Source organism: Phalangium opilio, unplaced genomic scaffold (genome assembly GCF_054372755.1).
Source record: "Phalangium opilio isolate 3A_F unplaced genomic scaffold, DU_Popi_V2 ptg000041l_1, whole genome shotgun sequence".
In the NCBI taxonomy this organism is placed as follows: Eukaryota; Metazoa; Arthropoda; class Arachnida; order Opiliones; family Phalangiidae; genus Phalangium; species Phalangium opilio.
The window spans coordinates 4659337-4686738 of record NW_028324165.1 but is presented as its reverse complement, the minus strand read 5'-3'; the positions used below and the strand labels follow the sequence as shown (position 1 = coordinate 4686738).

The window sequence follows — 27402 nt, the reverse complement described above, 5'->3', positions numbered from 1 at the left end:
TTTGGGAAAGAGGGCATTTTATTTTTTTTTAAAAATAACATAAAAAAGTGTGAGCGTTTTGTCCAACACATTAAAATATGTTACGGGTCCAGAATAGTAGGTTTTTAACAGGATAGGGGTTCGTCGCATTACCAGTCTATAGAAGAACTCAATCAAACCTGTTTTAAACCTTCCCTATAGTGTTACCGATATAAACCAGGCAGCTTGCATGGTCATATTCGGAAAGATGATAAATTCAAACTAACAACTTTCGAAAATATATATGTAGATTAAAATTGGATCATTGAGACAATATACAGAATCCAAAGTTATACCAGGAGTTCATAATAACCCCCCGACGTAGATTAAACAGTAAAATTCAGCCAATTAAACCTCTATACGTCATAAACCTACTAAGTACTGGAAAAACAACAAGTTTGAATTCGACAATTTTCCTATCTCTGTTGTTTAAAGCCGATGACGAAGTTGAAGTAATTAAAGACGCAAATGAAGATCCAGGACTAGGGTAAGAAAATTACGGTAATTTCGGAAAATGGTAAATTACGCGGTGATACAACAGTATATAGTGTCCCAAGAGTCTTCTCTGAAAATGCGCGGAGCTTCCGTTAATACGATTTAGAATGGAGAAATTTAATGGATTGTTACAAACACAGTTTCAGACAATTTAGAGGATCAAATATGGTTATTTAGTACAGGGTAAATACGCATTTTTTGGCCAAAGAAAGGAACTAAATATGACCAAGCTGAAAATTTCAGAATCCAAAGAGCTTATGGTCCTAATTAACGTCCCGAAAGTCCCCAAGCCTCCGGTGCCGGCTTTCGCCGCCATATTGGAAAATGGCCGCCATAACGGATGTTTCTATATCTCGAGATCTAATAGACCGATTTACATGAAGTTTGTTTTAAACGATGTCTTATGACGATTACAATCCAAATAGATGCAATTTTTTAGCCCTCACATTATTATTACAGAGGTGTTCACGCTTATCATAATAAAAAAATTCAAAAATATTTTGCTTTCCAAAATTCTTAAATGTTAAACGTATTTTAATTTTTTCTAAAATCATCGTTATTTACATTTGTTTACGCTCAATCATACTAAGTTTTCTGTTTTAAAATCAATCAAATTAATCTCGAGATTTATTCAATCCTTTGAGATCCCACGCACAAAAGTTTGCGCGTCTAGTAATTTAAGCCTGGTAGCCGTTCATGGAACTGCATGGTGCCTCAAGCGTTATCGATTCTTTTAGCTTCAGGGTGGATTTTCAGTTTTAGTTTCTGTTCCAATTTCCCAATAGAGTAAGCTATGTCTATAGCATCACTATTTTTTTAAAAGTACTTGAAAAATATTCAATTTGACCTAACGTTAGTTAAAATTTAAGATGAATGAGGCGAATAAGTGCGTTTTGTGTTCTGAACCTTTCAGTGGCGAAACTGTCATCGTGACAAGGGGGATTAAAACATTAATCGAATGCAGTTTGAAAAGCAAGGATCAATTACATGTAAAACTACAAGATGTCGCAAGTATTTCAGTTCACACTTTCTGTAGGAAAAATTATACGCGTCCCTCGAGCATTGAGGCTCATCTAAAAGCCACTTCCACTGAGACATCTGGAAATGAGTTAACTGATAATGCAGTTAGACTACGATCATCTCTCGAACAATCTGACTTTAAGACCAACTGTTTATTTTGTGGAAAGATTTTACTTAGCGAAAGGCAAGAAAAACAGAAAATACGGTATCGCATACCAGGTGACAACCCTAGAGATAGCTGACGCTATAAAGAAACGCGCTCTTGAACGAAACGATGAACTTGGGGAAATTTTTAATCCGCATGTAAATTCGGTGGTAGATTTAGTTGCCGCAGAAGCAAAGTACCATAGGCCATGCAAGCTCAAATTTTTCTTGCAAGAAGAATCATCATGACATATAGGACGACCTGAAAACCCAGAACTAGGGGAAGCCTTTTCCAAATTATGTTCTTCCTTGGAAAATAGTGACGAATGTCAATATTCCTTGGATGATTTAGAAAAAACATTTAAGGCATTTTCGCCTTCAAAATGAATGTACACCACCAAACATTTAAAAACAAGCTGAAAGAAAGATACGGCGATAATATTACGTTGACTGATATGAAGGGGGCAACCCGCGTCGTTTCTTTTAAAGATTCAATTGACCAAGTAACTAAGATGAGAAATGATTCTGGATCTTATAAGAGACAACGACATGCAATAATGGAATGTATAATATCGATATGCAGGCCTAGGTCGTTTGTACCAAAGCTGCCAACTGCAGTTGGAGTGTACATTCACAGAAAATACGAATATGGTTCTCGTGTAGAATTATTCCAATTGAATCTTTAAAAGAAACGCCGCAGGTTGCCCCCTTCATATCAGTCAACGTAATACTATCGCCGTATCTTTCTTTCAGCTTGTTTTTTAAATGTTTGGTTGTGTACATACATGCATTTTGAAGGCGAAAATGCCTTAAATGTTTCTTCTAAATCATCCAATGAATATTGACATTCGTCACTATTTTCCAAGTAGGAACATAATTTGGAAAAGGCTTCCCCTAGTTCTGGGTTTTCAGGTCGTCCTATATGTCCTGATGATTCTTCATGCAAGAAAAATTTGAGCTTGCATGGCCTATGGTACTTTGCTTCTGCGGCAACTAAATCTACTACTGAATTTACACGCGCATTAAAAATTTCCCCAAGTTCATCGTTTCGTTCAAGAGCGCGTTTCTTTATAGCGTCAGCTATCTCTAGGGTTGTCACTTCTTAAACTGGTATGCGATACCGTATTTCCTGTTTTTCTTGCCTTTCACTAAGTAAAATCTTTCCACAAAATAAACAGTTGGTCTTAAAGTCAGATTGTTCGAGAGATGATCGTTTCCAGATGTCTCAGTGGAAGTGGCTTTTAGATGAGCCTCAATGCTCGAGGGACGCGTATAATTTTTCCTACAGAAAGTGTGAACTGAAATACTTGCGACATCTTGTAGTTTTACATGTAATTGATCCTTCCTTTTCAAACTGCATTCGATTAATGTTTTAATCCCCCGTTGTCACGATGACAGTTTCGCCACTGAAAGTTTCAGAACACAAAACGCACTAATTCGCCTCATTCATCTTAAATTTTAACTAACGTTAGGTTAAATTGAATATTTTTCAAGTACTTTTAAAAAAATAGTGATGCTATAGACATGGCTTACTCTATTGGGAAATTGGAACAGAAACTAAAACTGAAAATCCACCCTGAAGCTAAAAGAATCGATATCGCTTGAGGCACCATGCAGTTCCATGAACGGCTACCAGGCTTAAATTACTAGACGCGCCGAAATGTGCGTGGGGTCTCAAACGATTCAATAAATCTCGAGATTAATTTGATTGATTTTAAAACAGAAAAATTAGTATGATTGAGCGTAAACAAATGTAAATAACGATGATTTTAGAAAAAATTAAAATACGTTTAACATTTAAGAATTTTGGAAAGCAAAATATTTTTGAATTTTTTTCCCATGATAAGCGTGAACACCTCTGTAATAATAATGTAAGGGCTACAAAATTGGATCTGTTTGTATTGTAATCGTCATAAGACATAGTTTAAAAGAAACTTCATGTAAATCGGTCTATTAGATCTCGAGATATAGAAACATCCGTTATGGCGGCCATTTTCCAATATGGCGGCGAAAGCCGGCACCGGAGGCTTGGGGACTTTCGGGACGTTAATTAGGACCATAAGCTCTTTGGATTCTGAAATTTTCAGCTTGGTCATATTTAGTTCCTTTCAAATTCATATCTACCCTGTACTATATTGTCCAACACATTTAAAATATAAATCCATCTATTCATACATGTGTCTTTTACGTTTATGTACTATCAAATGACACTTCTGCGTACATGCATAGTCACACCGATCACATTTGAAGGGCTTCTCACCACTGTGAATGCGTTCGTGTCTGATTAAACTACTCTTGTGCGTACATTTATATTCACAATGATCACATTTGAAGTGTTTTTCACCACGGTGAATATGTTCATGTTTGATCAAAGAACCCTTGTCCGTGCTGGCATATTCACACCGATCACATTTGAAGTGTTTTTCACCACTGTGAATATGTTCATGTCTGATCAAAGAACCTTTTTTCGTGCTGGAATATTCGCACTGTTCACATTTGAAGGGTTTTTCACTACTGTGAACGAGTTGGTGTCTTAACAAATCGCTCTTCCACGAACTTGCAAAGTTACACTGGTCACATACGAAGGGTTTTTCACCACTGTGTATACGTCCATGTTTGATCAAAGAACCCTTGTGCGTGCTGGCATATTCGCACTGTTCACATTTGAAGGGTTTTTCACCACTGTGAACGCGTTGATGAGCGTTCAAATTATTCTTCCGCGTGAATCCATAGCCACACTGATCACATTTGAACGGTTTTTCACCGCTATGAACGCGTAGATGTCTTATCAAATCGCTCTTCCACGAACTTGCAAAGTTACACTGGTCACATACGAAGGGTTTTTCACCACTGTGAATGCGTTGATGAGTGATCAAAGAACTCTTCTGCGTGGATCCATAGCCACACTGATCACATTTGAACGGTTTTTCACCGCTATGAACGCGTAGATGTACTGTCAAAGCGCACTTCCGCGTACTTGCAAAGTTACACTGGTCACATACGAAGGGTTTTTCACCACTGTGAATGCGTTGATGAATGTTCAGAGAACTCTTCTGTGTGAATCCATAGTCACACTGATCACATTTGAACGGTTTGTCACCGCTATGAATGCGTTTATGTCTGATGAAATCGCACTTATTCTTGCATGTATAGTCACACTGATCACATTTGAAGCGTTTTCCTTCTTTACCCTTTCTAATGCGACGTTGTAGGTCCTTTTTATATTCAGTTGAATATTTAAGCCCCGTTGTACGTTTCTTGTCGAATTTACCTACAGAAAATATAAAAAACCACAATCATATAATTTATAATTTAGCACCAAAAATACAATTACATTCAAGCGAACATCATAAAAAAGGTAATGCGTACGAAAACGCAGTGTTACAGAAAAAAGGAGTGCTGATCAATTAAGGCGTTAACCGATGAGTAAACGAGCATATCAACAAAAAGGGGATGATGATTAACTTAAATAAATGCAAATCCGAAAGGTTGTACTTTAAACTTTTAAATTTATACTTTTCCATAAGTTTTGCAGACCTGAAACATGTCTATAAATGTGGTCAAATTGCAGTTTTAAATTAGCAGCTGGATTTCTACTTTTCCATCACTTTTGAGAACCTGTAACATGTCTATAAAAATGGTCAAATTACAGTTTTAAACTAGCAGCTGGTATTTCTACTTTTGCATAGCGTTTGCGGAATTGCGCTGCATATTTCTGCCAGACTAGACAGTTAACAGTTAACAAACAGAAAATGTGAAAACGGCAGTCAATTTGCAGTTCTAGAAATGCTGTGAATTTTTCCCGTTTTTCGAGCTGCAGAAAATTTAGCCTTAATGTATACATATTACAGCGTGGTAGCGATAAAAAAGCGTGTATGCAGATGAATTACAGCTTAATATTTTTGTAGGGGATGAGTACATGTTGAGAATCCAAAATGAACCTCTCCAAGTCGACACGCAATTTAGAGGCTATTTTTTAATATTTAAATAAATATAATTGATATTTATTAATTTGATCGTCATTAATTTACCTTAATTCTAGTTAAATCGTTTTAAGAAACTTTATTCCTAAAATCATTTTAAACATAGCTATTGTTGACGTTTGAAGCGTAAGCCTCTTTAACAATTTTTGGAAATTTAGGGTATATAAGGCGATTGATTCAAAATAAATAATAAGAAAACCCGCAATGACCCTGCAAAGCATCTGAAACGCGCCTGCAGTGATCCTGCAAAGTATCTGAAACGCGCCTGCAGTGATCCTGCAAAGTATCTGAAACGCGCCTGCAGTGATCCTGCAAAGTATCTGAAACGCGACTGTAATGACCCTGTAAAGTATCTGAAATGCACCTGCAATGATCCTGCGACGTATCTGAAACGCATCTGCAATTATCCTGCTAAGTATCTGAAACACATCTGCAATTATCCTACAAAGTATCTGAAACGCGCCTGCATTGATCCTGCAAAGTATCTGAAACGCGACTGCAATTATCCCACAAAGTATCTGAAACGCGCCTGCAACTACGCTACAAAGTATCTGAAACGCGCCTGCAATTATCCTACAAAGTATCTGAAACGAGTCTGCAATTATCCAACAAAGTATCTGAAACGCGTCTGCAATTATCCTACAAAGTATCTGAAACGCGCCTGCAACTACGCTACAAAGTATCTGAAACGCGCCTGCAACTACCCTACAAAGTATCTGAAACGCGCCTGCAACTACCCTACAAAGTATCTGAAACGCGCCTGCAATTATCCAACAAAGTATCTGAAACGCGCCTGCAATTATCCAACAAAGTATCTGAAACGCGTCTGCAACTACCCTACAAAGTATCTGAAACGCGCCTGCAATTATCCAACAAAGTATCTGAAACGCGTCTGCAATTATCCAACAAAGTATCTGAAACGCGTCTGCAATTATCCTACAAAGTATCTGAAACGCGGCTGCAAGGATCCTACAAAGTATCTGAAACGCGGCTGCAATGATCCTACAAAGTATCTGAAACGCGGCTGCAATGATCCTACAAAGTATCTGAAATGCGGCTGCAATGATCCTACAAAGTATCTGAAACGCACCTGCAATTATCCTACAAATTATCTGAAACATGCCTGCACTGATCCTGCAAAATATCTGAAACGCGACTGCAATTATCCCACATAGTATCTGAAATTCACCTGCAATGATGCTGCAAAGTATCTGAAATGCACCTGCATTTATCGTACAGAGTATCTGAAACGCGTCTGAAATTATCCTGAAAAGTATCTGAAACGCACCTGCAATTATCCTACAGAGTGTCTGAAACGCGCCTGCAATTATCCTACAAAGTATCTGAAACTCGCCAGCAATTATCCTACAAAGTATCTGAAACTCGCCTGCAATTATCCTACAAAGTATCTGAAACTCGCCTGCAATTATCCTACAAAGCATCTGAAACTCACCTTCAATTATCCTACAAAGTATCTGAAACTCGACTGCAATTATCCTACAAAGCATCTGAAACTCACCTTCAATTATCCTTCAAAGTATCTGAAACGCGCCTGCAATCATCCTGCAAAGTATCTGAAACGCACCTGCAATTATCCTACAGAGTATCTGAAACGAGTCTGCAATTATCCAACAAAGTATCTGAAACGCGTCTGCAATTATCCTACAAAGTATCTGAAACGCGCCTGCAATTATCCAACAAAGTATCTGAAACGCGTCTGCAATTATCCTACAAAGTATCTGAAACTCGCCTGCAATTATCCTACAAAGTATCTGAAACTCGCCTGCAATTATCCTACAAAGTATCTGAAACGCGCCTGCAACTACCCTACAAAGTATCTGAAACGCGCCTGCAATTATCCAACAAAGTATCTGAAACTCACCTTCAATTATCCTTCAAAGTATCTGAAACGCGCCTGCAATCATCCTGCAAAGTATCTGAAACGCACCTGCAATTATCCTACAGAGTATCTGAAACGCGTCTGAAATTACCCTACAAAGTATCTGAAATACACCTGCAATGATCTTGCAAAGTATCTGAAACGCACCTGCAATTATTCTACAAAGTATCTATGAGCATCGATTGGAGGCTTTTGGCCCAAGATTAGTTTAGAGTGGAATTAGGTCCAAAATTTGTACACTGATTTTCCGGCAGGGAGTCCGTGTCTCCCACATTCGCGATTTTCGGAAGATGATAAAAATACATTAGGATTGTAAAGCGATCTCAGAGCATTTAAATGGAATACACTATGAGACTTTATACCGAGAAGGCGGAAATAGTTGCTTAGAAATACGACTTCTCAATCTAGGTACTCAAGACTATAAAAGCATAAAATGACTTGCGTGCAATTTCCGAACGAGGCGATGAGGTTTTACCTTCTGGAATCTTTGGGGCGACATCTTCAAATGTCTCCGAGTTGGACTCGGAACTATTATGCTGAACTGCAATTGGAACTTCGAGTAAATCGCTTTCCATAGGGACGGAGGTCAATTCTGATAGTTCAATTGGGTTACGTTCTACTTTAGGAACACACACTGGCACACTCAATGAGCTCGGATCAACAAACAGTTCCACACTTTGATTTTGTCTATCAGTTTCCTTTGACCCTGTCAAGGCGATTTTGGATTGGTTATCATCAAGATCGTTTTCTCGGGCTCCTAGCGAATCGCTTTCGACATTTGCATCAAGAGAAAGATCCAAATGTTTTTCGACTTCAACATTCAATTCAGGAGCACGCAATTCCTTCGATTGAGTTGTATTATCTTCAGTGTCCCCCTCTGTCGAGACACTTTGTGATTTAAGAAGAGAGTCGTTACTGTTAATATTGTTCTTAAGAGGTTCTCGTGGCGAATCGCTTTCCGTCTTCGTGTCAGGAGACATTTCGAATTGGTTTTCGACCATAATTTTTGGTGAAGGCGCACATAGAGGCAAACTGTCACTGTAAATCGGTTTAGGGACACACGGACTCGTATTTCGCGTTATAAACCCCATATTTTCAGAATAAATTGAGGTAATTTTAGTTTCCGTGTTTGTATTGTAAACCTCCGCAACATATTGAGGTTCAAAAACAGGCGATTCTTGAATAAAATCTTCTTTGTCCAGAATGCCTTGGACACTGTGCATCACAACTGGAAGGGATAACTCCTGGCCATTAATTTCCAAATCATTTCCAACGGGTTCAGTTTTCACGTATACATTGTTAGCTAATCGATGTATTCCACTTTTATCCTGCTTTTTAAACAATTAACAATAAATTTCATTCTTAAAGTAATTCTCTTTCACTTTGACTATGAAAATGAAGAATGTTCCATACTATCAGATCTTTGATTATCCTTTCCAACTCTTTAATGACCCTATTGAGCCTTCCAATTTCGTCAATTTGCTTATTTATCGTCAATGTTGTTTTCACTCTCTCTTTTTCCAAGTTTGAATTTAAGACATTACACTAAACAAAATGAGATTCCATTACAAAACAATCTTGGGACTTTCTTTGGCTGAACGTATTTTGAAGGGGCAAGCAAGATAGAGGAGAAACCAATGACACACAAGAAGGGGGATCAGTAACAAAGGTCCTCGTTGGGTTTCTTGGTTAATAAGGAGGGCTGTGTTACCAATCCCCTTAGATTAGAGCCAATCGTGATTGGTGGGTTCACCAATAACCTTAATTATTCACCGACCCATAGAAATGTCGGCGGATCGTTGAATTTTGTTTTTAAAAAGTCACCCGACCTCCTCAGTCCTCACCCCCGAGAGTCCTTAACCCCCCCTTCCCGCCGCGTTTGCTAGAAGGAAAGACGACTTTACAGACCCTTTAATTAAGAGACAACAGGTTCGACAACTTATCCTGTGCATATAAAATTGGCTATGATCCCAAAAGGGTCTCATATTTTTGTGCTCCACCTATGCTTTGAAAAATACCTCCGATTCCAGTTTCCTAACTCGATCATCTCTAGCTTTGACTTCATTGATTAGATCATCTTTGCTCAAGTGATCATAGTTACAATTTTCCTCGTAGTCCATTTCCTAAAAACAAAGGTTCAATAACTTTCAGTTTGCCTAAAACGAGGAATATCCCAATAATTTCGCAAATACCTCTTTAATCGCCAACCTTTGAAGATTTACTAAGCTCATTTCGGAATTTTGTAAAGAGAGTTTGTGAGATTGTAAATCTTCCCTAAAATTAAATATTTTTTCAAACTGAGGGTAAATCAAAAACGAACAAATAATAAGAAAGGTTTCCCCATACATTGTAGGTTTCGCTATAAAAAGCTAAGAAAAACATGGCAAAGCTTAACTAGTTCAAAAATTGTGAAAATTAACGCTGCAATTTTGTTCAAGAGCTATCTCAGAAACCTTAGTGTGACCAAAGAGGGTAGAAAGAGGGGGAGTAGAAGGCTTGGCTGGAGTGTTCTCGCTTTGAAAATTTTCCTCTAAGCTTCCGGTGTTCGCGCGCATCTTTCTCTGCCCTCTTATTGGTTGAAATATGATGAACCGGATATTAGGAGGAAAATATAAGAAATAAATAAAGAAAAGCGAGAACACCCAAAATGCCTTGCCAAAGCCGCTAGCTTCTACTCCCCCTCTCTCTACCCTCTTTGGTGTGACGTCACCCACGCTATTTGCCCATAAAATATAACAAGTACCAAACATGGCCGCCCACTGCCAAAGTCAATCATGTGACGTTTTACCCATGGTTCATAAAAATCCGGGTTTTTTTAAAAAAAAAAAAAATAGCCCAGCCCACCGGGTTTTATTGGGTTTTTGGGTTTTTGATCTTTAGCATATGCGTGCATGGTAGAAAAAAAATGTCATTCAAAAGTAACTTCTTAATAAAAAAAAATCATAAAATGTTTCATTAAAAATAATAAATATTATTATATAGTACATTTCAAGTTAAAACAACAATTATCTTAAACTATATTTAAAATGAAATTATTCCACCATTCTGTTGTGTTCAGGTTCTCACGGATTGCAACTGGACTCACTCAAGTTAAAACAATTAGTTAAAATAAACATCAGTACTTTATTCAGGTTAAAATCATACAACCGACTCCTAGTCCCAGCCGTAGCTGTCTGTCTTCCCACGACCCCGTCTCCCCTAGATCCACTTCCACGGTTCAGTTCAGTTCCTTACATTAGCGACCCCTGGTATAGTTTTATAGGGTCACGAAATGGCGCGTACTTTGATCGCGTTATGTTACACATTCAAATTCATCAAAATTGATGATCTTAGTGATGAGTTTTATTAACTGGGTTTTTAGTGGGTTTTTATGGTCGGTAAAACCCAATAAAACCCGCGGGTTTTTTTGGGCTGGGTTTTTAATTCGAACTCTGGTTTTACCAAGCCACTGACGTCACAATTGAGATAGCTCTATTCCTCAACTCCATTTTATGAATACAGCAAAACGCTTCATTCCTAATTACGAGGCCGTCTTCGATACTTTTTTAGTAAGATAGCAGTAAAAATAGCAGTATTCTTTCTAGACTGAAAAGCATTGCCCCAGACACAGAGAAAAAAAGCTATAGCGATGATGGAGAAAATACTATGGACTACTCATGAGGCCTAATTCAGATATTGAGTAATCACGGTATAGATTTACTGTTTAAATTATTCATCATTGCGCAGCGTTATTAGCTCATACTGCTAATATTCATGGCAAGTTTCCGAATTCAGAACTAGCAATGAGGGTAAAATCTCACATGCGTGTCTTTTCAAGGTAGAAAGACAATAAAATAGCTATATTTTGGAAAAGGCGGCAGTTTATTCGGTTGATCATAATAAAAACAGGAACATACCCGCTTATGTTTGTTCTGTAAAGCCCAGTCACGAAGGAAAATGCTGAATTATTGTTTAACTAAATCCATGTATTACATTTTCATGTTCATATTACACCATATTTTCCCGGCTCCTTTCCCATGACTACAATTCACTTCTGGTAAAAACCCTATTAATTGTATCATCCTCCTTCTTATCATTCTTTTTTACGAGTTCCCTATTCTTTACTGTTAATACGATTAGTCGGCACAATGTAGCAATTCATACCATTTTCTCCATCATAGGTTTTGCCACGGATGTGTATTGTAGAAGGAGTAGAGACTAGGCCTCTAGGGCCTAGACATAAGCGTACTAGTGCTCCACAAAGGTGGGCAAATTCGAGATTTGTTTCTTCTTGTGACTTTCCATTGTAAATAGAAACACAAATAATGCAAAAAGTTAAATATAATTATTGAATCTAATCTAACGACTCTCTAAAGTAATAATCGACTTCTCAGTCAGTAAGCAAGTCGAATCTAAAACACCCGCTTGAAATCAAACGTTGGAAGTAGAGTATTTTGAAGGTATAAATCGTTATCATGAAAGTCATCGTACTCAAGCAAACCAGTTTATGATTACGATTGGCTCTGTTTGCGCGGTGCGTTTTGTACTCGCGAGCCTCGCTTTCTCTATTCAATCAAGGCTTCAAAAGTCTTGAAAGAAAGCTCAACCTCAAGGGGTTTTTAAATCGCGCTCGAGATGCAAGACAGGATTAACAAGAGTGAGGAATTCATATTCGCAACACTGATTCAATTAAGCGTGGTTTTGGTGAACCTTCAAAGAACAAAATTTTTAGATATTAAGCGAGTGATACAATTCATGATGGCTAGTAACTGTTACATCTTTTCTCAATTGTGATGGTTCTAGTAGCGAACCGACAATGTCCCTTTAAATTGAAAATCCCGATCTCCAATAATAGGATATGATAGTTTTTAAATTTATTTCGAATCCACTCAAAATATGCCTAAACATTTGTTCTAATTAACTTCTAACGTACAAAAATATATAATTTAGTGTAATTTAATTTGCCTTGTCAACTGGTGCTGTAGTTGCTTTTTTAAATTATGTTTGAGTCAGCCTTCATTACATGGATTGCCCGCTAAGAAAATATTATGCTCTATTCCTTAGATTTGACTACTATATTTAAAGTCCTTTAACCATATTCATATTGATGCACATTTATTCGTTAGTATTTATGTATACATTTTTGGTTTCACATCTACAATCATTTTATAATATGTTTTGAAAGCATCTTTAATATTCATACTTTTAGAAAATAATTGTACGCAAAAACATATTTTTAAATGCTCTTTTATTTTTTCAGACAAAGATATTGTCAATATATAGATTTGATTTGCATGTGCGTCCTTAGACATGCAGACTGCTCCCCGTTACACTGTAATCGGTCAACACACTGTTATGAAACCATGCATTATTAATATATTTACAATATTTCTCCATACCTCTCACAAATTTGAATTTTTCTGTATTCCCTGTACAACAAAACATCGTTAGGATGTTGGAGCGAAAGTTTAGCTCTTCGAGCTCGTTTCAGACTACCAGCAATTGAAAACATGCGTTCTACGTCGCAGCTAGCTGCTGGTATTCCTAAGAATCGTTTGGCTATTTTCGCCAATTTAGGAAATGATTTGTGGTGGGAACGCCAATAATCCAAAACAGTCATCGTCGTGTCTTCTTCCTCCATTTTCGATGGAACTGCAGCTCCTAGATACAAATCTAATTCGCTTTTCAATCGGTTACTAATCAAAGGTGTGCCTGAGGTAGAGGCTTCGTTTGACAACTTCGATTTTAAATACGTAAAACGCCCTTTAGGAGTAGATTTGTCGACATTCGTCGAAGGTACATCATCCGGAAGATATGACTTTATAATTCTAAGGGCTTCTTCTTCAGTTGGCGTACGAAATTCAGGATATTTATATTTCCAACTGGGTTCAGAAAATGGTTCTGAAAGAAAGGGACTAACCATTAAAACGGATATGGAAGTAGTACAACAAGTTACTTTTAGTCGATCAAGGGTGTTAAAATATGCATACAAATATACCCCAACAAAACATTCTCCATAATTAGTAATTAAATTTCACTACTGTTGCCACCGACTTTCATCGCGGCGTTAGTACATAACTGTATCGAGTGTGCTATACAACGCCCTCTTATCCAGTTCCATGGAGTACGATCTCGTAAAGAAGTATTATCAGAATCTTCAACCACAAACGGCCAATCAGAGCTGGGAGTTGATGACGTATTTGATTTTTGGTTCTTTGATTGTTCTGGTTGTAATGAATCTATGATCGACTTTTCAGGGTTTGACTGCTCATGAGTGGACTGTATGTTTAACGTTGGCGTCACGTTTTGTCCTCGCTTTGGTAAATTGTGGCAGCGATCTTTTTGACTTGAAGTTATTTTCAGTCTTTTGTGTTCAATAATTGCTTCTGATTTCCCATTTCGAGAAACTTCACCTTCTGGTCCACATTTTTTCTTTCGTTCGATCGTTCTCTTAGTCTTCAAGGCACTCGATGGCTCTCTACTTTGTGATGGCTCACTCTCAGCTACTTCTGCGTGTTTGCTCTCGGAAGACGGTGTTGGAATGACACTTTCATGGGCTTCGAACATATTGGGAGCTACTGGGACATGAGGCTTTTGGAAGATTAAGTCCCACGGACCCCAGGCTGTTCATTTTACATATAAATCACATACGAAACACATGTTTAGGTAAATGCAAGGCTAAGTAATGATGAGGTAGGCATTACCTTCATCAAGATGAACTTCTCGTAAATTAACATCTATATCACACGGTTCGAACTCATTTACTTCCGCTTCAGAGTCACTAACGTCTTCGTCATTAGCGGTTATTTCTTCATTTATCTTCTCATCTTCCGGGGTCCACAAAAGCCACTCGTCTTGATAAATATCAGCAAGACTCAAAGCTTTCTCAATATTTGTTGCATTATCCGCGCATACTGAATACACCTGAATATACGTTGAAGTTTTAACAATGATACTGTATTAGACCTTTGGTAAGAAATGTGGTAAAGATTTCTCCCCTATACTTGGCGCGACAGCGCTGAAAGTCTCTCGTAATTTCTAATTTATGAACACGCGTCTCATGGCTATTTCAAATACGTTAGATACATCTAACTCGATTAAGTATAGTTGAAGAAATCTTAGCTAAGACTGGACTATTTCTTACATCTGCTGGTTCAATTCCAACTCTGGCAAGAGTATCCAACAAACGTTGAAGAATAAATTCTCCCGTATGTGCCTCAAAAAAGTGCTCAAACGCAATTAGGACATTTCTTTTCAGCCATTCCTTGTCTATAAATTGAGCTCTAATACCTATAAAGACGGAAACGTTATTAGATATCTAACTCACAATGTTAATAACTTGACTCAATAATAAACTAGCTCCTTATGAGTTACTGGGACCAGATAAAATAACGTATCCAGCGATTTCGTCTTTCCACTTCCTTGAGGACTGACTTTTCTGCTAGATATTATTAGCCGTGTCAATTGCTATCAACCTCTGTACGCTTTTGTCTCCCCTTTGCCACACGGTGTCGTAAGAAACGTAATCGCTAGCTAAGTTACTCATATTTATGTGAGTAACGTATAGGGAGCTTCTATATTATTAACAAATGCTTATACCTAAGTAGGCTCCCTTAAGCGACTGCTCCAGATGTCTATTGTCAAATTAATGCTATTGGGATCTGCCTCGTGAAACAATTCTCTTAACTTAGGTTTAACCGCTTCTGCTTTCTTCTCAAGCGCACGTGTCAATTCGCGTCTACTGATCAGATTCAGATGTGGTCCAAGATGTGAAATCATTTGTTTGAACGCCCATCCTTCCACGATAGAAAACGGCAAACCATCAATGGATATCAGATCTAGTAACAAGTCCTTAAGTATATTTTGCTCCTCCGATGTATCTTCCACCTTCTTTGCTTTTTTGCTGAGAGGAATCTTAACTACTAAGAACTTCTCTTCCGCTATCCTTTTTTTCGGCGCAGTTTCTCGTACTAATTGATTGGACGAGTGACTTGTCTGTGATGTAATATTTTTGTGTCAGTAATGTGCAAGAGGCTAGTGATTAGTTACGCATTCTAACGATGAACAACTTACAACTGAATTGAATTTGTTATATAGTCCGTCCAACGGAAGAAGAGACCTGAGAAATACGTTCACACGTATTACTCGTGTTTCTTCTTTCGTTGGACGGACTATAGTTATATTATATAATTATACACTAAAGAGGACACGCTAAATTTCCAAAACAAATTACCTCAACATGTCGGCGAAAATTATAAGCAACTGAAGAATGATAGGTTTTATTGCAGTGCTTGCATTGCATAAACACTTTCTTTGTTATTTGTCCATTTTCCACAATGTTTCCATTGTATATGAAATGTTCTTGAAGATTACCAGTTCCAAATTTGCCTCTCTTAAATCGTTCCAAGAAGGTTCTATCAATTCTTAGTACAACTTCAGACGACAACGCCTGAATAATGTCGCCAGACGTCTCAGAACTAGATTCAGTTCTATTTTCCATTCTTAACTACGTTCCAACGTCTGCACAGCTCAAGTAGTCATCCTGTGTTTGCGTTTGTTAAATAAGAAATCGCAGCTCTGATAATTGAGAACATTTGAATTTAAGCAGCAGAGACATAGGCTAATAGAATCGCGCAGAATCTAGAATTGCCAGCCCAAATATAAAATTAGGCCTAATCCTACAAGAATCCATAGTATTTAGATAAGGAGGCTATTTGCGTAGTCTTTAACTCGACGCACTTTGCACACTAGTAGTCTGACCTCCTTGTCAAAAATGATACTAATACTTCTTGCATAAGTTTATACAATATGTTCCATAAGTATTGGTAATTCTAGAGACTCACTAAGAGTTAGCTCGAGAACGACAAGCAAGAACTGACTACACTCGGTTTTGCAGTCCATCACCCTATTTAGTCTCTACAAAGCCTTTGACAGCGTCTCACCGGGCGTCGCTTTACGTCAATTCATGACCATCTCTCAGAAACCAGTGACTGAGTTATGGAGCATATCATGTGAACTTTTGCTTCTAGTCTGTAAACTTCGTATTTCAGCTTAACGATTTCCACACATGCTATTACATATTTACCGTGGAATCACGGAACACAAGTTGTAGGGTATTGATTAAATACAGTATACTGAAACTGTCTCTTCGTTAAAGGATTAAATACCAGTAATAAACGTTTAAATTTCTGTATTAATATGTAGACAATGTTCATTCATTAGCCCGATTGTACAAGGTGTTTCTAGAAAGCCTGGCAAAAATTAACAGGCTTGTTCTTTGGGTTAAAAGGGGTCCAAATAGTCTTGTAGCTTTTAAGGCTAAAACGGTCCGTTTCCTCTTACGGCCTCTCAAATTCAGACCTCCAAAAATAGATTGATCATAATTGTGAAATTAGTATTGTGTCTATAACGGAATTGTTTTTGATTATTTACCATAAGTAAATAATAGACATACGTTAGACAATAGTGAATGTCACAGAAGGTCCGGTAATGTTAATCACTTTCTATTAATGGTTTTTCCTAATCTCAAGTAGCTCAAACGTCAGTTACGTTTTCTTCAGATTAATTGGTAACTTCCATATTGTAATTACAAGATATCGTAAGACCATACTTATATAAACTTTAACTGTTACAAAAAGGTGCCATCAACATTTAAGCAAACCTGCACGGCTTTGGTATACACTATCGAAGATGCCTTGCCTCTCGCCTGAGCTACACTCATTAACTTCTGATTAGTTTAAACTATTAACACAAAACGGATTGAGGTTAGCGAACCTATAAAGACGTTCACGGTTTGCTACTGGATGTTAACGTTATTAGGTCATTAACCCATGCTAAACAATCGAAACCACTTTTGTAAAAAATCCACAAAAATTTGTTTCACAATTCTGACAACTGTCCTTGTTACGCGCCCATAACTAAGGAACATTTTAGTCCAAAAGGTCATAGTACGTTTTTACGCATTTTTACCCAAAGAACTCGCCTGTTAGCTTGTGTCAGATTTGCCAGAAACAGTGACAGTATAGTATTAGTATAATAGGAGCAAGCACACTTAAGAAGTCAATCGTTGAACAGAAAACCGACCAATACCGACAGTTCACCGGAACTAGGTATTGTATCTTTGCACTATCCGTACTCGAGTTTCTGTGTTTGTAAGTCTTCCACGCTGAAACTTATAGCATACATATCCTATTCTTAGTATAGTAAAAATAACGTATTATATTTGGAAATGAAATATTGCGGCTTACCAAGAAATCACTAACTTCTCGAATGTAAAGACCACATTTCAAATGTCGTCTACCACGTTTTACAACAAGAGATAAACAGCAAAGTGTTTCAAATAAACTAAATCTAAAAACGCTTAGGTGCCACGAAAGATATAATAAATAAAAAAAACCTACCTAAAGTGAGGGCAACACTCTCCGGAGTCCGGTTAGCAATAACGCTTGTGGTAGTTCGGCAAACTCTGATTTAAATTCGCGAATCCGATTACACGCTAATCCGAAACCCGAAAATACTCTCAGATTGACAGAAAATCATCCTCCCCCCCCCCAAAAAAAACGTGAACCTTGCCCCATGACAAAAAACACCGGACTTATTAGGTGTATGCGTGGTAGGCCAAGTTGGCCAACCACGATCATACGCTTTAGCGGGAAGCCCAATCGCAAAAAAATGAGTTTTTGTTTCAATATATACATTTGTCAATGTCAACCTAACTGTTGAGTAAAACCGATCATAACTATAAAAAATCGTTCACAAATGTGTTTGATGTGTGCTACATTTAGCGACTAACTGATGATCGTGAACACGATTCAATTAGTTGTGCTGGTAGAAACAGAATCACCAAGTAGAGTTCCCAGTCTATAATGTAAAATCAGACTTTCAAGTTTGAACCCCACCGTACTCTTCTATTCAGTCCGGGTGTGACCCAAAATCCCCCCAGCCAAAATCCCCCCGGACAAAATCCCCCCAAATCATAAGTAACGGACAAAATCCCCCCAATGTAGGACAAAATCCCCCCAAATCATTATAACAAGACAAAATCCCCCCAAATCATTATAACAAGACAAAATCCCCCAAATCATTATAACAAGACAAAATCCCCCCAAATCATTATAACAAGACAAAATCCCCCCAAATCATTATAAAAAGACAAAATCCCCCCAAATAATTAAAACAAGACAAAATCCCTCCAAATGATATTTAACGGTTAGGTTTGGTTAGGATAGGTTAGGTTTGGTTAGGATAGCTTAGGTTTGGTTAGGATAGCTTAGGTTTGGTTAGGATAGGTTAGGTTTGGTTAGGATAGGTTAGGTTTGGTTAGGATAGGTTAGGTTAGGTTAGTAATATTTTATAAATCATTTAACAATGTTACGCCTTTTCCAAAATTTTGATGTTTAGCTTCATTGACTTCTCAAATAATATGCCTTTTCCAAATCATTACTGTTATGTTAGGTTAGGTTTGGTTAAGTTAGGTTAGTAATATTTTAAAAATCATTTAACAATGTTACGCCTTTTCCAAAACGTTACTGTTATGTTAGGTTAGGTTTGGTGAGGCTAGTAATATTTTATAAATCATTTAACAATGTTACGCCTTTTCTAAAATATTGATGTTTAGCTTCATTGACTTCCCCAATAATATGCCTTTTCCAAAACATTACTGTTATGTTATGTTAGGTTAGGTTTGGTTAAGTTAGGTTAGTAATATTTTATAAATCATTTAACAACGTTACGCCTTTTCCAAAATATTGATGTTATGCTTCATTGAGTTCTCGGTACAATTTCGGTATGAGTGAATAAGGTCAAAAATCATTTTAGAGCAAAATCAAGCACACCATTCGATAGAGCGTAAAATTTAGATCTAAAATGGCCGCCGCTTTTTTCAAATTTCCAAAAAAAAAAGTCTTATCCCCCATAAGAATTGCCACCTTTTCCAAAATATTGATGTTTAACGTTAGGGTTCATTTTCACTTAAGAGGCCGGTTAGGTTAGGTTAGGTTAGGTTAGGTTAGGTTGGGTTGGGTTGGGTTGGGTTGGGTTGGGTTGGGTTGGGTTGGGTTGGGTTGGGTTGGGTTAGGTTGGGTTAGGTTGGGTTAGGTTAGGTAGGGTTAGGTTGGGTTGGGTTACGTTGGGTTTAGTTAGGTTTGGTTAGGTCAGGTTAGGTCAGGTTAGGTTGGAAAAGGTGCCAAATTATTGGCCCTCTGATGTTTTCCACACTGTTTTTGACCTTGTTCACCTATACTGCAAAAAATGTTTTTGGTTTTTTTTTGGAAATTTGAAAAAAGCGGGGAATATTTTAGATCTAAATTTTACGCTCTATCGAATGGTGTGCTTGATTTTGCTCTAAAATGATTTTTGACCTCATACCGAAATCCTACCGACTTCTCAAATAATATTTTATAAATCATTTAACAATGTTAGGCCTTTTCCAAAATATAAATGTTTAGCATCATTGACTTATCAAATAATATGCCTTTTCCAAAACATTACTGTTATGTTAGGTTAGTAGTATTTTACAAATCATTTAACAATGTTACGCCTTTTCCTAAACGTTACTGTTATGTTAGGTTAGGTTTGGTTAGGCTAGTAATATTTTATAAATCATTTAACAATGTTACGTCTTGTTATAATTATTAGGGGGGATTTTGTCTTGTTATAATGATTTGGGGGGATTTTGTCCTGTTATAATGATTTGGGGGGATTTTGTCCTGTTATAATGATTTGGGGGGATTTTGTCTTGTTATATTGATTTGGGGGGATTTTGTCTTGTTATAATGATTTGGGGGGATTTTGTCCTACATTGGGGGGATTTTGTCCGTTACTTATGATTTGGGGGGATTTTGGCCGGGGGGATTTTGGCTGGGGGGATTTTGGTATACAATCATTCAGTCCGCATCGCGAGGTCGAATGTAAACCCCTGGAAGTTTAGCTACCCCGTATAGAATTCGAAACAATTCCGAATTGCATCGAGAAGTCAAAGTATGACGATTAGTTTTTTAAACCAACGTGCCTAACTCGTCTGATTTATCTTCAAAAAAATTAATTACTCCCCCTAACAACGCTATACCAGATCTCTAAAGCCAACATCGCATCAACGAATTAGCGACAACGTACGCATAAGTGGGCGTTTCTAATAATCGAGCGTAATAGGGAAGGTTCTAACATCTTCAATTGCATTCTTTGAAATTAAAGGGATAAAACGAAGGGGTGCAGTTGAAGCCCAGGAGATTCGCAAATTTGCCCACCTTTGGTGCTCCGCGCACAATTTTCACGCATACCGAGCCTATGTAAACAATCTCTGACGTCACGTGTTTTAAAGAAGGCGTCGTTTTCTTCTTTCCCGGCTTAATTCTTTGAATATTTTCCATATTATAGTTAATATAAATAGAAATAATAGAAAAAATAAAAATTTAAGTAAGATTTGCAAATGCTTGAGAAACTCCCGTCACTCGGACTCGATACACAAAAGACCGAGGCTTAACCCTCCTGAACGTTCGTAGCTCGCGGCCATCTTTATTGTTTACATGAGCTCGCCAAGGTTTGGAGGGAGGGTCAAAATTGAAACCCTCTTTTTATGGACAAATAAGGTCTAGCTTTATTTAGTAGAGGGGAAGCTACGAGTCTCTACTCCTTCTACAATACAGCTCCGTGGTTTTGCTTTTCCGCGTAGGGGAAATACTACTATGTTTACTACTATCCTACTAAAAAATTTCCCACTATGGAAAACGGCCTCTAAAATAGGAATCATTATCATACCTAAGACCATTAAACACAGATGGACTAGAATGATAAGCTAAAACCCGTATCTTGAAATTTCAGCGCGTATCGTCGCCCCTAGCGGGAGACTCCCGAAACATTTCAAGGCACCTTTGTGACCTTTATTATGTCGTCTGCTCTGTTGAATTTTTATGATGAGTGTCACTATTCTCAACCCCCGGGTAGAAATAGGCGGAAGCCTATTCCTACCCCGGGTGAAAATAGCGTAGAGGCTATATCCACCCTACCACGTGACTAAGAATTGAGGTAAGGGCTGCGGTAGGGTGAAAATAGCTTGGCTGCTATTTTTACACCGCCCGGTGAAGTCTACCCCGGGTGAACATAGCGTCGAGGCTATATCCACCCTACCGCGTGACTAAGAATTTAAGTAAGGACCGCGGTAGGGTGAAAATAGCTTGGGCGTTATTTTCACCGCCCGGTGAAGTGAAAAGTCTACCCCGGGTGAACATAGCATCGAGGCTATATCCACCCTACCACGTGACTAAGAATTGAGGTAAGGGCTGCGGTAGGGTGAAAATAGCTTGGCTGCTATTTTTACACCGCCCGGTGAAGTCTACCCCGGGTGAACATAGCGTCGAGGCTATATCCACCCTACCGCGTGACTAAGAATTTAAGTAAGGACCGCGGGAGGGTGAAAATAGCTTGGGCGCTATTTTCAAAGCCCAGTGAAGTCTACCCCGGGTTAACATAGCTTCCAGGCTATTTCCACCCTACCATGTGACTAACCCTTGTTTTATGTATTTTCCAAAAGTACGCCATACATTTAAAGTAGGCCTGTGCGAGTCCAGTTTTTTGAGGTTCGAGTCGAGTCTCGAGTCCTTAAAAAAGCTCTTATAGAATCTCGAGTCGAGTCTTTTAATTGGCATCGAGTCCTCGAGTCCTTAAGTAAGCTTAAGAACGAGGTTTCAAGTCCAGTGTCGAGTCCTGATAAATTATATCAAGTCCCACTCGAATTATAATAAATTAATTTCAAATAAGGATAAATTTTACTCACAAAGTATAAATCTCACGACGAAAATGACGCGCAGAAACAATAATTTTAACTTTTGGTTTTGGTTTGCTTAATTCCTTTAGCTGAAGTCAAATTTTTGTCCAATCACCGGTCTATTCTAAACTTTAACGAGATTAAACCCCACTAGATGCGGCGCTCTGCTTAAAATTCCGGGTCACAAAGTAAATATTTTTGGACTTGATAAGGCGTCAAGTCTCGGTTCGAGTCCTCCTCGAGTCCAATAGTGAAGATTTTTAAGGACTCGAAATGATTTTCAAGTCCTAAAATTTTGATTCTCGAGTCGAGTACTCGACTCGAGACTCGATCGAGTACTCGCACAGGCCTGATTTAAAGATTACGCAATGTATGGAAATTATTACGACAAGTTTACAAAACATGTAAATAACGCTAGAAAACCTAAAACAACTTGGACCATAAGCTATTTTTGGACACCATAGGTTAACTTTAGACCACGTTAGGATTATTTTGGACACTAATATCATTTCGGTAAAAACTTGCTTTTATAATTAAACCATAGAAACTGTTCATGTTGGGAGAACATTTGAATACATAAAAAGATCCTTATATACACATATAAAGTTATTGGATGTTTCACTGTTCTGTTTTGGAATGAGTTGAAAACACTTTTTTTGATGATGCCAATAGAGTAATGACCCAGTGTATATCAACGTCATATCATCTATATTTTTACTCATTGTTACAGGGTTCATACAACTTTTGGAAAACAAATTTCCCTGAGATTTCCACGTTTTTCCCCATATACTTCCCTGAATTTTCCAGGTTTTTCCCGTATATGGAGTATCCTACGGAGCAAATGTTAACGAAGGAGGGGGGGGCAAATATGACTATAACATACTCAAAGGACATCCCCGTATCTCCAGTAGAACCAGAGTTATGAGCCTCCAAAGTTTAGTGTAATGTTAATTCTATGGAGGGGATGTTTATGAACATTTTGCTAAATTAGTTAAAGGAATGACAAAAATATTCTCGGCCACATGGGGTCACGTGGGAGTGCGGTCACGTGGTAGGGTAGGAATAGTAGTCAGACTATTTTCACCCGGGAGGGGGGTGAGAATAGCGTATAAGCTATTTTCACCCGGGGGGGGGGGGTGAGAATAGCGCGTAGGCTATTTCCACCCGGGGGTGAGAATAGACACTCTCTTTTAGAATTGTAGGGTCTAGGCACGGTTAGGATTTTCCTCTCCGCATTTTCGCCTTTTATGTTCGTTTTCTTAAAGTAATTTAAAGAATTAGTTTGGGTATTTAAGATGCCAAGCAAAAGGTGCGTTTTTGGAGTTTGTAAAAATGATCAACGTTATTCTGATAAATCCCATATGAAAGGCATTACTTTCTACACAATACCAAACCCCAAATATCAACTTTCTAAAAGTGAGCTATGGCTTAAGTCTTGTATAGTAATTCTTATACCTATTTAAATAAAAAATATAATTGAAAGTAACTTACATTCAACTAAACACTTTCTCTAACTAAGGTTACGTTCTAACCTAACCAGCGTGGGAAATAAGGCGGTGGCACAGGGCAAATGACCAGTTTAAAAATTGCCTGGACCAGTTTAAAAATTAAATCGGAGGGGGGTCAGTGGTCCACAGGACCACTAAGAAAATTCAAGGGTTTCCAGAGTCCAGACATTAGCTAATATATTTTAATTATCCACTTCTACAATTTAGCAGACGACGCATCCTGGTCAGTGGTCATGGACCAGTTTATTTATTCCAGGCCAGAGGGGTCACTGGCCCGATGTCCAGTTTAAAAAAAATCCTTATTTCCCACCCTGAACCTAACATAGACTTTCGAGCTTTAACGGGCCTAATGTCGTCTGCTATTTCACGCGCCTGTTTGTTTGATTGGATATAGTTTCAATATTGGTCGCGGCGTGGCGCTAGAGAGACGCTTCCCACAAGGAACCACCCGCCCTATCCCCATTCCAGTCCATCTGTGTTTAATGGTCTTAGATCATACCTAGCGGCTTATAAATTATTTACTCTCCTTAGTCTGCTAGTATTTTTATTTTTTAAAATAGCAAGAGAGAATTATTTCTTTTCAAGATATATTAGTTTCGATAGGTTTGGATCCGTTTCATGCCTTTCTGACATCCAAGTTGCATTATATTCATCACTTACCAGCTTAAACGTTCGACCATAACACGACAATCCTTCACGACATCCATCATACTTTGTACAGTTTCCCTGTTAAGATAACATACGAAACATTTTAATAGTAATAAAAATAGGGCCATAACTTAGTATCACTATTATACATTCTTACTTACCAGTCAGGGCTGAAAACCGCTGAATGCTGATTGAAGTTTAGAACTTGACTTATTATGAGCAGTGAACACTTTTCCGGAAAACGCTGTTTGAAACGAAATTTATTTTTTTACCCCAAATTCTAAAATAGTAGAAATCCTCCTATACGTCGTCTGCTAAAACATGATTTTAACGACTTTTGGCTTCGGCTAAGACTCTTCGTGGTAAAATAGTGAGTTTCGGCAGAAAATTGTGATGTAAAATTTAAAAATGCGAAAACTCCAATCATAGCCCACTTGATCACGCTGGCTGCACGCGCTCTAGAAGCCCGTCCAAACGAATTTTTTACATGTTAACTCGCGCACGCGGCGCGTCACATGGTTCGGTCTAAACTTTCAAACCCGTCTGGTTTTAACATGGGCGTCCATGGGAGGGGACCAGTTTTATCAGCGTTTTTGGCCCAAATAGTGCATGCACTAGTTCAATTCTCTTGAATTTTTAATGAGACGTGTATTGAAAGGTTTGATATTATCCTGTAAAATTTAAAGTCTTCAGCTATAATAGTTTTTTTATAAAAAATAAAAATTATCACATAGTCGAGAAATTGAAGGATTAAGGACAGTGGCGGCGCCTGAATTTTTTTCAGTATAGGCTGAAGGTAGTTTTAGGGCCCCTAGCAGGGTTTTTCAACTTTCAACCCCCTTCTAATTAAATATCACAAGTCAATTAAAAATGACTTATAATTAGTATATTACTTTTTTAATGTTTACCTCTTACTTCTAAGTTAGTTTTGCTTATTTTAAAGAAATTTCTCATTTTTTTCCTTGTTTCTCAATGTCTGATTGTCTTGTCCGTTTTTGTTTACTCTTTTGCGCACCAGATAACTATTTTCTGCTACTTATATTCAATGAACAGGCAGGGCAGCCTGCTAAGCAAGCGTTTTAGATTATGAGAGACTTTCGTCGCATTAAGAGACTATGCTTGTTCAGACTGAAGTGCCATAAAATTATTTTCTTAAACACAACTTTGAACATTTACCCCATGGCTGGTCAATGCTTATCAAAGCTTCCCCTCTAAAGTCGACTCATCGACTGACTGTGGATGGAGCTGTCTTTGCTGTGTGGGGTTGGGAGGCGATGAGTCGCCTCTATAAACGGAATTTAAACAAATGTTTACCATTCTACATAGCAGATTAACCTGGAACTATTTTACTAGCAAACTTTCCTCCTTTCATTGCTCAGTTTTTGAGGTTTTTTTGGCCCCTGCGCCTCAATTTTGGGGCCCCTGTCTAATTGTCAGGTAGGCTATAGCCTACTTAGCCTTAATGTAGCGCCGCCACTGATTAAGGATTTGACCGTTAGCTTATCATCTAGGGGCGGATATACCCTTTTTAGGCAATTTTTAAGAATAGCCCCTGCTCGTATTTTTTTTTCCGATGTAGTTTGAAAATATGGTGTTAAAATTTTTCGGCGCAAATAAAGAGATGTTTAAAATAAATTGATTTTAAGGGTGGCAGTTTCAACCAAACCTAACCTAACCGAACGTAAATTTGGGCAACTATGTGATGATTTTTTTTTTATAAAAAAAAAACTATTATAGCTGAAGACTTTAAATTTTACAGGATAATATCAAACCTTTCAATACACGTCTCATTAAAAATTCAAGAGATTTGAACCAGTGGATGCACTATTTAGGAGAAAATGGTCGATAAAACCATTAGGCTTTACACATGAAGTACGTAACATGTGCCTGAGAGAGCTACACGATATTCTCTAAGCTCCAAGGAAAGAACCTCCCCTTACGCGGAGGGAAATAGTTCAGTAACGCGGCTCCTTCGGATTCATCCGGTCCTTCCGCATAAAGAACCGATTTACCACGTACCTAAATTCGAGAACTACTATAAAGACTAAGTAGGGTGTCAAAAATATTCTTTAGATAAAACTATTCACATTGCCAAAGATTATTTGGGAGTAAGGCGTTAGAATGTTATAAAACTTGGTAGCTTTTGCTTGGACTATTTAGGACGCCGTGCATCTGTTTTTTAACGATAGCCGCTGATATCTAGCCAAGGCGTAGTGTAGTTTTCGTGTCTAATTTTATTCACGGAGCTATTTTTCTGTTGAAATTTAAAGAAAATCTTATCTAGTTGAAGACTTAGTAAATGTCTCAAAAAATTTCGAAACTTGAGCTTTAAAACGTTAAATATTTTGTAACGACTACCGAACGATACAGCAAATTCGCCTTCCGGGCTTCCCGGTTATGTCGACGGCGAGGTCGAGTCGAGGTCTCATGCAAGAAAATAGTTATAGCCGTCGCCGATTGGTCTGGCATTAAAGAGGTTATCTATGGTTAGGGGGCTAATGATTGGTTAAAAGCATTTTTGTTCGTCTGCTTAGTATTTACTTCGGGAATATCATGAAATCCATGGCCAAAGCTATGTAAAAGTGGGACTTACGTACTTTATGTGTGAAGCATAATCCACTCTTGATAAAACTGGTCCCCTTCCATAGACGCCCATGTTAAAACCAGACGGGTTTGAATCTTAGACCGAACCTATGTTATTTTCATTCTTAGGGTCGATTGAGGGGGCTTCTAGAGCACGTGCAGCCAGCGTGATCAAGTGGGCTATGCTCCAATAAACGTCGCAATTAAAGTAGGTTATTTAAATCCGTATCAGAAACTAAATAAACCTAACTAAACTACCCTCCCTCTTTACAACTTAGTTACATTCTTACTTACCAGTCCGAGCTGATATGAAGTTACGATGAATGCATATCTGGGTAACACTATTTTACCCTAAATTTAGTT

General features: G+C 37.9%; 2 protein-coding genes across 10 annotated transcripts; both read right to left on the bottom strand.

Moving 5' to 3' along the window:
- On the bottom strand, positions 1-27402 carry LOC149679504 (uncharacterized). Of its 7 annotated transcripts, none has more exons than XM_089835254.1 (9): positions 27334-27402; positions 24618-24700; positions 24469-24534; positions 9753-9834; positions 9579-9683; positions 8974-9105; positions 8003-8891; positions 3853-4948; positions 1-583 (listed from the first exon to the last, which is right to left on the bottom strand). In XM_089835254.1, exons 3-9 carry the CDS (start codon positions 24516-24518, stop codon positions 541-543), a joined length of 2397 nt encoding a protein of 798 aa, XP_089691380.1. In that variant the 5' UTR covers positions 24519-24534; positions 24618-24700; positions 27334-27402; the 3' UTR covers positions 1-540. The 7 variants fall into 7 exon arrangements, with proteins under 7 accessions (XP_089691380.1, XP_089691377.1, XP_089691379.1 ...); XM_089835251.1 differs by lacking the exon at positions 27334-27402 and adding an exon at positions 27050-27293; XM_089835253.1 differs by lacking the exon at positions 27334-27402 and adding an exon at positions 27050-27293 and having other exon boundaries at positions 8036-8891.
- Positions 11612-15736, bottom strand: LOC149679505 (uncharacterized). 3 transcript variants are annotated; one of them, XM_089835308.1, is made up of 5 exons: positions 15139-15736; positions 14684-14829; positions 14244-14463; positions 13530-14162; positions 13301-13440 (listed from the first exon to the last, which is right to left on the bottom strand). In XM_089835308.1, the coding sequence occupies exon 4, from the start codon at positions 14104-14106 to the stop codon at positions 13567-13569; it is 540 nt and encodes a 179-aa protein (XP_089691434.1). In that variant the 5' UTR covers positions 14107-14162; positions 14244-14463; positions 14684-14829; positions 15139-15736; the 3' UTR covers positions 13301-13440; positions 13530-13566. The 3 variants fall into 3 exon arrangements, with proteins under 3 accessions (XP_089691432.1, XP_089691433.1, XP_089691434.1); XM_089835306.1 differs by lacking the exons at positions 14244-14463; positions 14684-14829; positions 15139-15736 and adding an exon at positions 11612-12871 and having other exon boundaries at positions 12939-13454; positions 13538-13707; XM_089835307.1 differs by lacking the exons at positions 14244-14463; positions 14684-14829; positions 15139-15736 and adding an exon at positions 11612-12871 and having other exon boundaries at positions 12939-13440; positions 13538-13688.